Source organism: Mauremys mutica, chromosome 12 (genome assembly GCF_020497125.1).
Source record: "Mauremys mutica isolate MM-2020 ecotype Southern chromosome 12, ASM2049712v1, whole genome shotgun sequence".
Taxonomy (NCBI): Eukaryota; Metazoa; Chordata; order Testudines; family Geoemydidae; genus Mauremys; species Mauremys mutica.
The window spans coordinates 23724895-23740519 of record NC_059083.1 but is presented as its reverse complement, the minus strand read 5'-3'; the positions used below and the strand labels follow the sequence as shown (position 1 = coordinate 23740519).

General features: G+C 53.3%; 1 protein-coding gene across 1 annotated transcript in view; it reads right to left on the bottom strand.

Annotated features, from left to right (window-relative positions):
- Positions 1 to 9258: 9258 nt before the first annotated feature.
- LOC123344891 (butyrophilin subfamily 3 member A2-like) overlaps positions 9259 to 15625 on the bottom strand; it is a 188937-nt gene continuing 182570 nt past the window's right edge. The window contains exons 9-11 of the mRNA XM_044981386.1: positions 15404 to 15424; positions 12808 to 12834; positions 9259 to 9352 (exon numbers count right to left, since the gene is read on the bottom strand). Coding sequence (XP_044837321.1) covers positions 9312 to 9352; positions 12808 to 12834; positions 15404 to 15424 — 89 coding nt within the window. The 3' untranslated portion in view covers positions 9259 to 9311. The remainder of the gene's footprint in view (positions 9353 to 12807; positions 12835 to 15403; positions 15425 to 15625) is intronic.

Sequence of the window (15625 nt, the reverse complement as noted above, 5' to 3'; positions counted from 1 at the left end):
CAGGGTTACAAAAGCTATGTGTGGTGCTGACTGTTGGACGGATCACAGGCTCATAGTATCTAAAATGAAGCTCCGTATCATGCCAAAGAGACGACCACAAGGCTGTAAGGCTCTCAAAAGGATCAATGTGTTGAAGCTGAAGAACAGCCGCATCACTGAAAATCTAGCAGAAGACCTAGAGAATGAGCTTGCTGATCTTCGTATTGAGGATGACGCTGAGAAAGACTGGGAGTGATTCCGCAACACTGTCCATACAGCTGCATTGAAGGTACTGGGGCCCTCCACATGCAGGCGGCAAGACTGGTTTGACGAAAATGATGCAGAAATCCAGGCCTTACTTGCTGAGAAGCACCGTCTGCATCGTGCTTATCAGAATGATCCATCCTCAGCGGCAAAGAAGACCGCCTTTATCAACGCTCGCAGAACAGTACAGAACCAACTGCGCAAAATGCGGGACTTGTGGCTGAACGCCAAAGCAGATGAAATACAGGCGTATGCGGACAGGAACGACTATAAGCAGTTCTATGAAGCCCTCAACACACTCTACGGTCCACAGTCTTCTGGGAGCTTTCCCCTCCTGAACTCCGATGGCACTGTGCTCCTTACAGAGAAGACACAGATTCTCCAGAGATGGGCTGAACATTTTGAAGCAGTTCTCAACTGCCCCTCAGTCATCAGCGATGAGGCCATTGACACGATGCCCAGGTTGCAGTCAATGACTCCATGGATGCTTCACCAGAAGAGGACAAAGTGAAGAAAGCCATCAACCAGCTGTCAAGTGGCAAGGCCCCAGGGTCAGATGCTGTACCAGCAGAGGTGTACAAAGTCGGTGGACCCGTGCTGCTACGGAAACTCACTGAGCTGTTTCAGTCCTTCTGGAAGCAGGGATCCATTCCACAGGAATTTAGAGACACGTCCATCATGCACCTCTATAAGAGGAAGGGCAATTGTCAGGTATACGACAATCACCGTGGAATCTCGCTGCTCTCTACAGCGGGGAAAGTTCTTGCATGGGTTCTGTTGAACCGACTGATCACTCACCTGGAGCAGGGCTTACTGCCAGAATCACAGTGCGGCTTCCACAAAGGACGTAGGACTATTGACATGATCTTCGCTGCGCGTCAGCAACAGGAGAAATGTCAAAAGCAGAACCGTGAACTCTACACAACTTTTGTAGACCTCATGAAAGCGTTCGACTCTGTCAGTCACCAGGGCCTGTGGAGGATCATGTCGAAATTCAACTGTCCAGTCCGATTCATACGAATGGTACATCAATTTCATCACGGTATGATGGCTCATGTCCTGGATGACGGTGAAATATCTGAGGCCTTCCCAGTCACCAACGGCATCAAGCAAGGGTGTGTTTTAGCACCCACTTTGTTTAGCATGATATTCTCTGCCACTCTGACTGATGCCTTTCAACACTGCACTGAAGGAGTAGGCCTGAAATGCAGAACCGATGGGAAACTATTCAATCTGAGGCAACTGCGTGCCATCACCAAGGTGAAGGAAACTGTACTTCGAGACTTTCTCTTTGCCGATGATTGTGCTCTGAATGCTAATACAGAGCCAGAAATGCAAGCCAGTATGGACAAGCTTTCATCTGCATGCAACAAACTTCGGCCTCACCATTAACATCAAGAAGACTGAGGTCATGCACCAGCCAGCTCCCCACGCTCCATACTCAGAACCGTCCATCACTGTAAATGGACAGAGACTTCAGGCAGTGGACCACTTCACGTACCTGGGCAGTACCCTTTCCCGAGCAGTGTCAATCGATGATGAAGTAAACTGCAGAATTCCTAAAGCCAGCTCTGCATTTGGCCGATTGCGCTCCAACGTCTGGGAACGTCAAGGGATCAGCTTACCAATGAGGCTGAAGGTCTACCGAGCAGTGGTGCTTCCAACTCTGCTGTATGCCTGCAAGACGTGGACTGTCTATCGGAGTCATGCACGAAGGCTCAATCACTTCCACATTTCCTGTCTGTGAAAGCTTCTAAAAATCAGATGGCAGGACAAAGTGCCCGATACTGAAATCCTTACCAGAGCCAGTCTGCCGTCAGTTCACACACTGCTGATGAGATCCCAGACCAGATGGGCCGGACATGTCGTGAGAATGTCAGACGAGAGCATTCCTAAACAGCTCTTCTACGGAGAACTCTCCCAGGGAAAGCGTTCCCATGGAAGACAAAAAAAGCGGTTCAAGGACACGCTGAAGACCTCTCTGAAGTCCCGCGAGATCAACACCGCCACATGGGAAACCCTCGCACTGAGCCATCCAGCATGGCGCAGCCTCATTCACACAGGCAGTAATACCTCTGAGGCGAGGCGTACTGCTGAGGCTGAAAGAAAGCATGAGCTGCGCAAGTTCAGAGCTGCCCGCACATCATTGACAGTGCCATCACATGTCTGCCTGACGTGTGACAGGACGTTCCATGCCCAAATTGGACTGATCAGTCATCTTCAGATGCACAGAGTCTGGTCATCGAACAAATGAGTTATTGAGGTCTTCATCGACAACGATGGACGAACATCAAGCAGGGCCGCCCAGAGAATTCAGGGGGCCTGGGGCAAAGAAATTTTGGGGGCCCCTTCTATAAAAAATTGCAATACTATATTCTCCTGGGGACCCTTGTGGGGCCCATGGCAAATTGCCCCACTTGCTCCCCTCCACAGGCGTCCCTGGGAAAAATAAATCTTCTGCATTTCGGCACAAACCCAGTTTTGAGAAAACTTCTTTACAAGGTATCACCGGTTCTCAGCATCAGCTAGTGCTAAAAGGCATAAAGCTCATTAAAAGGGTTGGACAAATATTTTCCATCAAAACTTTTTCTGGATCGAAAACTAGGGGTTTTTAAAAAGCAGAAAAAAATCACGGACAATGTCTGCTTTCCTTCAAAATTTGTTGTGGTTTTTTTAATTGAAAAGCTGAAATTAGTCTGCCAAAACCTGAATATGGTTTGAGGATTCAGAACTGTGTGGCCAAATATTTGCTGTTTGCTGTCTTTGATTGTTTAAAGAAACAATAAAAAAATCTGCTTAAAAAAAAATCCGAAACTTTTGAACCACCTCAGCTTGTAACCAAACACCTGAGCCCATCCAGGCAGAGATTTTTCCAGGTTTCTGATACTCTGCTGGCTTCCTTGACTCATATCTGTCTCCATAACATTGGGTTCATTTAGGTTAGAACATAAGAACAGACATACTGGGTCAAACCAAAGGCCATCCTGCCCAGTATCCTGTCTACTGACAATGGCCAATGCCAAGTGCCCCAGAGGGAGTGAACCTATCAGGTAATGGTCAAGTGATCTCGCTCCTGCCATCCATCTCCACTCTCTGAGAAACAGAGGCTAGGGACACCATTCTTTACCCATCCTGGCTAATAGCCATTAATGGACTTAATCTCCATGCATTTATCTGTTTCCTAGAGACTGGCTCCATGCGGTCCCTCACAAACTGGAGACGGTTACTGTGGGTTTGTCTTTACTATAGCTTATGTACATACTCCACAAACTGAGCATTTGAGCTTGTTCCAGAATCTGGGATGAGCCTATGTTGTCAAAACTGAAATGCTCAAAATAGCACATGCATGTGAATGGACACAGGGTGCTAACATTAAATTAATCCAGGGGTTCTCAAACTGGGGGTCAGGACCCCTCAGGGGGTCACGAGGTTATTACTGGGAGTCGTGAGCTGTCAGCCTCCACCTCAAACCCCGCTTTGCCTCCAGCATTTATAATAGTGTTAAATATATAAAAAAGTGTTTTCAGTTTATAGGGGGGGGGGCACATCAGAGGTTTGTTATGTGAAAGGGTCACCAGGACAAAAGTTTGAGAACCACTGAATTAACCCCTCTGAAGCCTCAGAGAATGCAGGGGAGGGGCGTCTCCCTTGGTAGGGTTGGGAAGGATATTGCTCTTCTCATGTGATCCTTCCCCCCAGTGGCTAATTTTAAATTAAGCTACTACCCTCCCCTGACATGAATCTCCCTGTGGCACTGAAATTACATATACACTATAATTTGGCATTGGAGAAGTGAAAGGGATGGTAGCTGTAGACGTATTTGGCTACTGCCAGTCATTGTCTAGCCCCACACCCTGGGACAGACTGCAGTATCAGCCTACTCATCACTGGCAAGGAGGGTTTGGACCTGCTGCCTTGGCCTACCCAGGCTGCCCTCTGCAACCCCCAGTACTTGTTAGCCCTTCGCTAGGCCGCAGCCTGGGGCTTTCCAGGCTGGAGCTCCCCAGCTCCTCAGCCTTCCCCAGCCCTGCTTCACTCAGGTATCCAGTCTCAAGCTCCGTGCAACCAGGCCCATCTCTCTCTGAAGGCAGAGACTGTCTGTGCTTCTGGCTTCCCTGGCCTTCTTATAAGGCCCTGTGGCTCAGTTTGGGGCACGGCCCCAGCTGCAGCCACTTCCCCAATCAGCCCAGCCTAAAGGCTGCTTTCTCCAGCCTAGGGCTGTTTTTAACCCCATCAGGGCCGGAGCAGGGTGGATCCCTACTACATAGCCCTAATGGAAAAGCTAACAGCTTGGCTCTTCTGCAGGCCTCAAACTACTGAATGAGCTTTAGGGTAGGGCAGGCTGTGCCTCCCAAACAGCCTGGCCCTGCCCCCTATCTGACCCCCACCCACTCCCTGCCCCCGACTACCCCCCTCAGGATCCCTGACCCATCCTGCTCCTTGTCCCCTCACCATCCCCCAGAGACCCCCACCCCACCAACCACTACCCTGGGACCCCACCCCTGCTCCCTGTCTGCCCCAACCCCTAGCCACCCCCCCCCCGAACGCCCATAATCCACCCCCCCATTCCCTGCCCAGCCCCCCAACCTCTGCCCCCTCCCTGTGCCCTGACTGTCCCCAGGACTCCCTGTCCCTTAGCCAACCCCCCCCCCAGCCCCAGCCCCAGCCCCAGCCCCAGCCTCTTACCTCCAGCTTCCTCCTCACCCGGAGCCTCAGCTGAAGAGCTGCAGCGAGCCTCCGGCTGGGCCCCTGAGCCGAGGCAGCACTCAGCTGCCTCCGCTCAGCGTGAGCTCCCAGCCCCGCCCCCTCCCCACGCCGCTCTGAGCGGGGCGGGGCTCAGGGGCCCCGGCTGAGACTCGGTTCCAAGAGAGGGGGGGAGGCGGGAGCCTCCGCCGTTCTCTTGGGGGCCCCTGCGGAGTCCGGGGCCCGGGGCAAATTGCCCCCGTTGCCCCCCCTCTGGGCGGCCCTGACATCAAGGCTTGGGAAAGTCACTTCACCTCTGGGTGCCCTAGATCCCACCTGCCAAATGGGGCTAATGCTGACCCTGCCTCCTAGGCTGAATCCCTTCATGGCTGTGTGGTGAGGGGTGAAATGGAGATACCAAGGTGAGTAGTTTGGACTGCACACAGGGGGGCACAGTAGGTGGAGGGGCTCAGGCCAGCTCCGTGGGGGTGGGGCATCAGCCCATCCTCTGCTGGGGTCATGGGCTTCTTCTCCCCCCCCCCCCGGGTGACTCCTGCTGTGGTCCAGGGCTTCTCCCACCCACCCTCATGGCGTTTGTCGTGGTCCGGGACTTCCCGTGCCCCCACCCAGCAGCCAGTGTCCAGGGCTGCTTCTCCCCACCCCTGACCAGTGCGGCTCCTGCCGGGGTCGGGGGCTTTTCCTTCCCCTAATGTGCTACTGCACCCATCCAGCATGTGTGCCTAGGAGCCCTGCGGCCTGCTGGGGCGATTTCAAAGGGCCTGGGGCTCCCAGCCACCACCATCACTACCAGACACTGGGAGCTGCCGCAACTGGAGGCCCTGGACATCAGGTGGTGGGGTCCTGTTTGTGGGTTACTAAACAGAGACAAACACTTTCTACAGCCCAGATTTAGGCACCTATCCATGAGAGGGGTGTGACTTAGGGCACCACTTCCCCCCTTGTCAGCATCTCCCATTGGCCAGCTTACATGGCTTCCCGCCTACTGAGGTGCCTGTGTTACCCATAGATTGGCATTGTCTAGGGAGTTTAGACCCCTGTGCAATCAGTCACCTCTCCGCAGATCACAGCTGAGCTCCTGATTGACATGGGTGTGCACAGGACAGACGCAAAGCACAGGCTGGTTAGTGACACATCACACAGTAAAACCCAAACTCTCTTCCTAGAGGTGCAATAAATGCCGGCTCCAGCTTTCTTGTCGCCCCAAGCGGTGAAAAAAAAAAGAAAAAAGGAAGAACGCAATCGAGCTGCCACCGAAGAGGAAGACAGTGAGTGAAGGACCCGCTGCTGAATTGCCACCGAACACTGACGCGGGCAGACTGAGCCGCCATTGAAGTGCTGCTGCTGCCAATCTGGACATGCCGCCCCTGACAACTGATGCACTGACACCCCTTTCTATTGGCCTCCCCAGGAACGTGCTTCCTTTGTGGCCTTGGGTGCAATATTCCCTGTGGGTGCTGGGGGGACACCACCAAGTTGGGAAGCAAATCTCATGACGCTGCCCCCCAGCACCTGCAGCTGGGACAGTAAAGTGGAACAAATGAAGAATTGTTTGTAATATTTTATTTACAGTAAGTAGCTGGAAAGTAGCAAAGTAAAAGGAGCTAAGAAGGAGCTTTAATAACCACAGCCCGTCCAGGAGATCCCCAGCTATTGAGAACAGTTTCCTTTATGGCACTAAAATAGCTCCAGTGGCCAGGGATTAATATAGGGAATTAATGAGTTACAGTCTCACTTTCAGTAACATGTAATAAATCTTCCCGTCCCGTTCATGTTCCTTTTCCTTCCATACTGTCCTTTTCTATTCATCATTGTTCTAGCCTCACTTCCCATCCCTGTTTATTTCCCTGTGTCTCTCCTCCCTGTCAAAGATCATCCCCCTCGGCTGCTCTCTTCTTTCCCTGATCTTATCCCTTCCCTTTGTGCTGATCCCCGGCTGGGAGCCCCCAGTGAGATCTAAGGACACAGATTTGTACAAAATGCTCCCGGCTGCTGCTGCTTCTCCCCAACCCCCGAAACCCTGATTGATTCATGCTGTGTCCCTGCCCCCACCCCGCCAGTCCCCCGCCCGGTTGGTAGTTCTGCCCCCTGCCCAGCCCCCACCTGTGCCCCTCAGGGCCCCTCCTGCAGCCCCAGGGGTTCTTCCCCCTCCTCCCCCATCCCTGGGGCTGCAAAGAGGGAGGGGGAGGAGCTTATGGGGCCATAGAGATGAGGAGAAAGGGGCTGGGTAGATTGGAGTCCTCCAAGATCATAGAGACTGGGGTCCATGAGGCTAGAGAGGCTGATTTCCGGTTCCCCTCTGCTGTGTGTCTCAGGGACACAATCTGAGCCGGGATCCCGGCCACACCCGGAACCAGGGTCGGATTCTCCCCCCATGGACGGAGCCCGGCGGGAAAGTGAAGATCGGGGCCTCGTCACCAGCATCGATAAATGTCACCTGCCCCCGGTCACAGTCCAGACAAACCCGGATCCTGCTGGGGGCCCGGCTCAGGGGCAGGGGGGTCTCAGGGGAGGTGAGAGCCCGGAACCGATCCCCCAACCGCCTCAGAGCCCAGATCCCCCCCTCAGGGCTAGGGCTGATCCCTCCCTTCCTCCTCACAGACTCTCTGGCCACCCCCACAGCCCAGTATCGCCCATCCCCCACCTCCACCTCCCAGCAATGTCTCCCCGAGATGAATCCCTCACAGCCCAGCACACAGGGTTCAGGGTCAAATCTCTCAGGGTTGTTGGGCAGTCGCTGCCATGTGTCTCCCCATCTCACACTTTTCCCATCCTCAGACAGGACAAGTTGGGGATGAGCCGTGTCTGGATCCAGAGTCACATTTGCTGGGGAGAGAGAATCAGAGCGTTAGGGGCAGAGCTCGGCCCTGGGGGAGTCTTTGATGGTGTCAGTGACAGAATCTGCCCCAGCTGGGGAGTGACTCTGAATCGCCTTCCTGCAGGATTTACCTGTCAGCTCTGAGTGGGGAGCAGCTCTGAGATGTCAGCAGAGAGCAGGGGAGAGTCACGCCCCTGGCAGAGATGGGCCCTGCAGCAAAAGGGTCACTTGTGCCAGGTCTGGGACTCAGGCTCTTTTCTGTCCTGCTGCACATCTCTCCAGGGAGGGGCCTAGAGCCCCAGGTGTCATGGGGGGCCCCACGGAGTGGTGAGAAACTAAGCTCCCTCTGCTCAGTGCTCACTGACCCGCCTCACCTCTCCCTGCCGTTTCCCATCTTAAACCCCATATTCCCAGATGAGAAAGAGCATCGCTGGGAGAGGAGAACAGATGCCTCCCATCCCTGCACCCTCAGCCTACGTGAGAGCAAGGGGAGTGTTGGGGGAGAAGAAGCGGGAGGGGAAGGATGGAGAGCAAGCAGAGAGGTGAATGGAGACATGAAGGAAGGGATCCCAGAGGGGAGAGAAAACCATATTGGATGAGGAGGAGATGGGGCATGGGAGGCCCAGGGCAGCAGGAAGTGAAAGGTTGTAGAGAATTTGCTATGAGGGTGAAAACAGCAACTCACCTGCCTGTTCCCTCCAAGCAGCCACTATCACCAAATCTCCAGGCCCTTCCACCTGCCCCCACTCCTACTGCCTCCACACCAGCCCCATTCAGCTGACGGCCTGCGGCTCTCCCCACCTTCCTGTTCCTGCCAGGCACTGCCGGCCCTTCAGACCCTTCCAAACGCTGCCCCATAACTCAGTCTTCTGGGCCCTTCCAAATCCTGACGTGTCTCCCTCTTTGCACTCTCATGACTTTCCCCCTGGGCTCTCCCTGTACTCTAGCACCAGGGTTCTCATCACTGGGCATATTTTATTTCCTCACCTCCCTCTTTTGTCACTTGAAATCTCTTTGTTTCTCTCTCTAATCTCTGAATTTTAGCATTTACACGTCATTTCCTCGGTTTCCAAACTCTGAATTGTTAATCCTCAGTTACTGGGCATTTAACAGACCCAGAATTCAGTTTGCTCCTGTTCCACAGCCCATGGCTCTGGCCCCGAGGGCCTCAGGCAGGGAGGGGGCTGTGAGCAGGGACAGCCCTGGGGAGCTGGGGGGAGAAGGAGCTGTGTCTTTGGCCCTGTGCTAGGGGCTGGCACACGTCAGTGGCTGTGCAGCCAGGCTGGGCTGTGGGCCCAGGAAGCTCTGCAGGTCGCACTGCACATGAAGGCAGAGGAGGGACAGGAGGAGTAGACACAATAGTGTCTGGATTTACTGCTGTACATCAGGCCATGGCTACACATCCTCCCTCCCCTCCCGTGCTGTGAAATGCAGGATGCTTGTGAGCTCTGCCCTGAGCAACGAACTCCCCACCCACGGCCACAGTCAGGGGAAAGAAGCAAAATGTTCTAACAGCTTCTGAGACTGGCACATTGATAGAATCTGAACTTCAGTTACCTTCTTGTACAGGTGGCGCAGAACTTCCCAGCCCTGCAAACACAGAGTCAGAGATGAGAGTTCGTCTGAACAAGCACATTAACAGAAATTAGTGTTGTAGAGAGGGAGGCCACTCGTCCAGGATTTAAATGGACCCTCCTCTGTTTGAGAGGTTTGTCCGCTGTCCAGCATGGGGTCTAAAATGGATGTGATTTTGTCCAGTGCTGGATGGGGGACATCACTCCGCCCCCTCCATCTCTGAAAAATGGCATCCCCCATGCGGCATGACCTCACATGCACCATCACGCCAAGGAGGATGGGGTGGCACGGGGAGGGCAAATCAAACCCGACAGTCTGGAAATGTCGAGAGTTCTGGGAGTGAATGAGTGGCCACTTATGCCTATAAAATGTTACACTGGGAAAAAGACACATCCTAGAGTTCAGCATAAAGTAAACAATCCCCAAATACACATGTGAGCATTTCTCTGTCAGTGGCTACAATTTTAACAGACTCTTTTTTCCTTAGCAGAATTTCTATCACTTTTATAATGATTAATATTCATAAATTAGCCTTTCCCTTCTGACACTCTGAAGTGACATTGCCAGCCTGCTACCAAAGACCTGGTCTGGCTGCCATTCATGTCGCTGGCCAATCTCCCCTGGAATTCAATGGGCAGAGGCCTGAGGCATAGAGGGGAATTTTGAAAAGAGTTGGAAGCAGGGCTGCCAACAGAATTGGGGGATATTTTCCCTCACCCAGCCCTGCAGTGCTGACCGGCCCATGGCCCAGGACTCTGGAGATGATTTAAAGGGCCCAGGGCTCTGGCCACAGCCACAGTAGCAGCGGCCAGGGGTTCCAGGCCCTTAATCTCCAGGCCCCAGGGCAGTTGCCCCTTTTTCCTCCCTGCCCCCATCCATTGGCAGCCCTGAGTGAGAGAAAAGGGTTTTCTTTTGTCTCCTGTGAATATGATATAAAGGCCAGAGGGCAGCTGGGGCATAGGAGAAGATTTGATATTTTCCCTTCCAAGTTGTCCATTGTAGCAGGTTTTTGTCCCAGCAGACAGTCTGCTGAGGTCAGGGGTCGCCCTCCCTAACTAAAGATAGAGAATGAGCATGAACTTGTTGGCTTTGGGTACAATTTTAAAAATCCATAGAGTGCCTAGGCCCCATTTTCCAAAGGTTCCTGGGAGTTTAAGTCCAGTCTTCTCTCTCCACCACCAAACTCATGTCTGTGTTACCCTTCCCCAGTCTACTGACCCTGACCTACTTCTTGGGCTTCTACCTCCTTCACTGACCAATCTGTCCCACCCAGTCTGAGCCGTTCAGTTTAGGAGTTGGGTGTGCGGCCGGCGTAGATGTCTCTCTCTCTCTCTGTGCGCTGATTCTTAGCACACACAAAAGATGAAGAAAGCTCTCTGGCAAGCATGTGGTTTGTGGTGCAAAAAATGAGCAAACGAAAATAATGTGTGTCCATTTCTTTGGCTCACATTTCTCTGCTGTCCTGTTGATTTCCTGTTGGTTCATCTTCCTGTCTGACACTGGCAAAGACCGGACTAACTCAGTGCGTGCACGCACGCGCACACACACACACACACTCTCTCTCTCTCTGTTAGCCTGATGCTATCACACACTGATTGCAAAGATCACAGGACAGAGCTGCACGAGGAGCTGGAAGAACTGAAATTATTCCCACCAGTTCCCAGTGTCTGTACCTGTTATTGCCTGTAAAGCTTTCTCCACTCTCGCTACCCTTCTGTTGTGTTCTCTGGCAACATATTGTGTCCCTGGGGTTGGACCATTAGCCAGTGTCCCATGTGTGTGTTATGATACAATCTCCAATTACATGATCACACACTGTTTTTGCCACAGGACCCCTGCCTCATTCTTTCACTGCCCAGGATGGAGGCACACGGGGTGAGAATTAAGGGTGTACAGGCAAGCAGAAAACTGGCATTTCCTAACTACCAAGTGTTTGACATTTCAACCTAAATCATCTTCTGTTCAGGGGGGTTGTACAATATATTTGTATCATGTCCCCTCTCGCTCCTCTCTCTTAAAGGTAAAAATTCCCGTTTTTTTCAATCTCACCTCCTGCTGATTCTCATTAGCTCTCTCTGAGCCCCCTTTTCTTCTTCACTACCCTTTCTGAGATGGGGTGAGCGGTACCCAACACAGAGCTCCAGATGAGGCAAACCACATTGATAGAATGGCTGTATAATATTTCCATGTTGTTCACCATCCCATTTTTATGGATTCTCATATTTTGTTTGACCTTTTCCCCAGAGCTGTGCAGTGAGCAGAGGGTTTTGTCAAGCTGGCCACAGGGAATTCCCGGTTGCATTACTGAGCTGCTGATGCACTTATTTTCAAACCCTGTAATGTGAATGAGTTGTTCATTTTTTCCCTCCATGGTACGTTCATTGATCACCAGTGCACTTCATATCCCACCATGTTTCCCTTTCACACAGCTTGGGGGGGTGGGTAGGTCCCTCTGGAACCACATCACAGTCTTCATGGGACTTGACTAGCCACCTCAACTGTGGCCCCATGCAGGGCCGCCCAGAGGATTCAGGGGGCCTGGGGTCTTCAGTGGCCGCCAAATTGTCACCGAAGACTCGAAGCAAAAGAAGCTTCGGGTCTTCGGCAGCGAGTCCTTCACTCGCTCCGGGGGCCCAGGGCCCATGAGAGTTTTCCGGGGCCCCCGGAGCGAGTGAAGGACCCCGCTTCAGGGGCCCCGGAAAACTCTTGTGGGGGCCTGGGCAAATTGCTCCACTTGCCCCCCCCCCTCTGGGCAGCCCTGGCCCCCTGGAAGAAGAATCATCATTCCTCACAGGGACCACTCCTGAAACCCCCTGGGCATCCCTCTATTCCTCTCCCACTCCCTAACCGTACCACTCCCCATGCCTCTCCTCTCCTGCCCCATCTTCCCCAAGGAATTCCAGAGCCCACACTGGCTCTCTCTGGGCCCTTACTGGCTTCCCTGGCTTCCCATGCAGCTTGAGTCCTGCCGTGTGTTTGGGAGGCTGCAGTCAGTGTGTGATGGGGTCTCTGTATCCCTGGATGTGACCAATGGGTGTCTTTGTGCAGTGAATGTGCTAACCCCTGCTGGTTGCCATGTACCTGTGCCACGGCTAGAGCAGCAGCAGCAGCTGTCTGGGCACACACAGCCCTGTTAGGGCTTCTGAAAATTGAAATGAGCAGCCTAGACATTAACCTGGCCTTGGCCCAGCCCTTTGTCCACCCCTCCCTCCCTGAGCCTCCAGCCCCATCAGGGCCTCTAACAGCATCTCGCTGAGAATCCTTTGAGCTCCCAGTGTGCACAGAAGAACTCCTTAGGCACCCAAAATCAAACCATTGGCCACACAAACCTTTGCATCTTTTCACCTTAGTACAGAGCCGTCTCTGCCCCCAAAGAGCTAGTGTAAAACGCTAACTGTATGAGAAAAATGGAATGGAAATCTCAGGGCAGGGGGAGCTTTGGATATCGATGCAATAGGAGCTGTAGTTACCTGGGCAGATGATGTTTCTTCTCCAGTCTGAAACCAAACACAGAGAGAGGGATGAGAACTCAGCTGAGCAAATGCAGGAACACCAGGGCTCTGGGATGAAGAGCAGCTGGCTTAAGCTGAACCCAGGCAAGAGCAAAGTGATTCAGAAGCAGGGACACATTTTGAAGAACTAGATGAGACTCTCCCCTTCATTCCATTGAATTTCTACAGCCCCATTCACCAAAGTCGAGGTGCAAAGACTCAGGTCCTATGTGACCCTTCACTAGGCCTAGGTGACCAGGTAGCATCAGTGTCTAAACATCCCAGCTCACTAGGAAACTCTGCATCTTCCTGTGGGTAACGATCTGGCCACAGTGATCCCTGCCTCTGCTGCCACCAGGCTGGGTTACTGTAGATCACTGAATCCACAGCTGAGTGTGACGGCTCCAGCTGGTACCTAATGCAGCTGCCGGCCTTCTCCAGGGCTTAGGCCACAGTGACACATCAGGCCCATGTTCCAGTCCCTCCACTGGCTCCCAGTCCCCTTCTGATGCCAGTTTAAGGCCTTGGTTTTAATCTGCAAATCAATTAAACAATCCAGCCCTAGTGGAGGCTGTTTGTGAGCAGTCCAGGGAGGAGGTTACAGAGGCAGAGCATTGTATGGGGCACCCAGGTTGCGGGATGGGGGTGACACAGCCACCCCTTAGTCTGGATTGTACCCTGGGTATGTCACAGTGACACCCTGAATTAAAGCTCACTGGCTAAGCAGGGGATAGAGATGCCAAAACCCAGTGAAAATCAGAGCGGGAGGGGACAGGTGTCCCTGCCTGATGCTATGAATTCCCCTTCGAGAGCCCTAGGTACGATTTGACCCTCCCCTCTCCCATGTTTAAAGCCAGAGCTGATTAGACCCCATGGAGAGCCTTTGTTTCAGTTCAGTGATTGCAAGAGCTTAAACCACTGATGAGCAGGCCTAGGAGGCAGGTCATAGACCTAGTGTGGGAACAGGGCTGCAGTGAACAACATGGAGATGGAGGAGCAGCCACGGCCTGCTGAAATCCCTGAGTAGGTCATGGAACCTCAGAACGCACCATTGCAGAAGTGGCAGTGGGGGGCCAGCAGCAGCCGTGAGAACAGCAGTGGAGCTGAGCGGTGGCAGAGGTAACAGCCCCAGAAAAACCAGCAGAACCAGCGGCAGAGGCATGAGCCAGTGGTGGCAGAGACAGCAGATGCCGCAGTGAGCCAGTTCCAGAGGAAGCAGAGGCATCACTCGATGCCCCTCCCCCTTTTTCAGGGATGGGAGGCAGTAAGCAGCCAGTGGCATAGATGCTGACTTCCCCTCTGACCGGTGGGTGCTTGACCCCCCTGCTCTGCCCTGGGCCCCGCCCCCACTCCACCCCTTCCCCAAGTCCCTGCCCTACCTCATTCCATCCGCTTCCCGAAGTCCCTGCCCACCCACTTCCCCGCCTCCTCCCCCAAGCATGCCACATCCCTGCTCCTCCCCTCCTTCCCAGAGCACCCTGAGTGCCGTGAAACAGCTGTTTTGCAGCAGGCAGGAGGCACTGGGAGGGAGGGGGAAGAGTTGGTCAGCGAGGCTGCCAGTGGGCGAGATTCGCTGGAGGGACAGGGGAGTTTGGCTGTGGGTGGGTGCAGAGCGCCCAGTAATTTTTCCCCGTGGGTGCTCCGGGGCTGTCGGCACCTAGGACCAGTGGTGACAGTGATAGAAGCAGCAGCAGCAAGCCAGTTGAAGACGTGGAGGCAGCAGCAGACGACTTGCTCAATGCCCCCCACACACACAGGCCTTTCAGGGGTGGGAGATGAAGCCATGTGAGGCCACCTCTGAACTCTGGATCTTGGCTGATTAAGAACAACCAACTGTGAGTGGGCTGCAGTGGCGGGAGAGGAGAGTGGTGTGTTACAGGTCATTCACTCATTGAATTGTCACAGGGCAACGTGGGAAACTGAGGCAAAGGACATTTCCTAATGTACTATGGGGTGGGTGTTTGCTCAGGGTTACATGCTTTCGAATCATGGCCGTGGTGTTTTCCCAAAACAATGCTGGGTCCCTTTGCCTTGTAATACAAGTTTTCTTTTGTTACACCCAGATTCAGGGCAGGTGAGTGGGAAGTTTTGTCTCTTATCCTGTGTCTACACCAGCACTTTTGTCAGTAAAACTTTTGTCAGTCAGCGTGTGAAAAAAGCATGTCCCTGACCGACAAAAGTTTCACTGACAAAAGCACTAGTGTGGACAGTGCTATGTCAGCGGGAGACACTCTACTGCCGCTCATTGGGGGTTGTTGAATTATGCCGGTGGGAGGTCGGCACAAAGCAGCTACACGGGAGACCCGATTGCAGGGCAGCTGCAGTGGTACAGCTGTGCCACTATAACCCTTGAAGGGGCCACTATAGAGCCTTAAAAAGGCCCAGGAGTTCAATTTCCCCAGATTATTGGGTGGGGTCTCAAATGTTTTCAGATTTGTGTTGCTAAGAGGAACCCTTGACATTGAACCCAGCCCGTCTTGCTGCCGACTCCTGGCAGAAGGGTGAGAGATCGACAGATCCAGAGATAGTTTCAACACCACGCAAAAGGCTGCATTCGAGAAATAGAAACACTTACCAAGTTCTCGTTGAAGATCATCTAGGCAACAGAGAACCAGAAACAAACACACACTAATTAAGTGCTGATCTTCTAGGATGGAATCAACCCCAGCCTCCCATCAGGCAGCTTGTCCCTCACAACCCCACTGATCCAGGCTATGGGCAGGGAAACCACTGAGGTATGGGGAGACAAGTCTCTTTCCAACCCAAAGGCAGGGCACGGAGCACCTGCGAAGTCCCA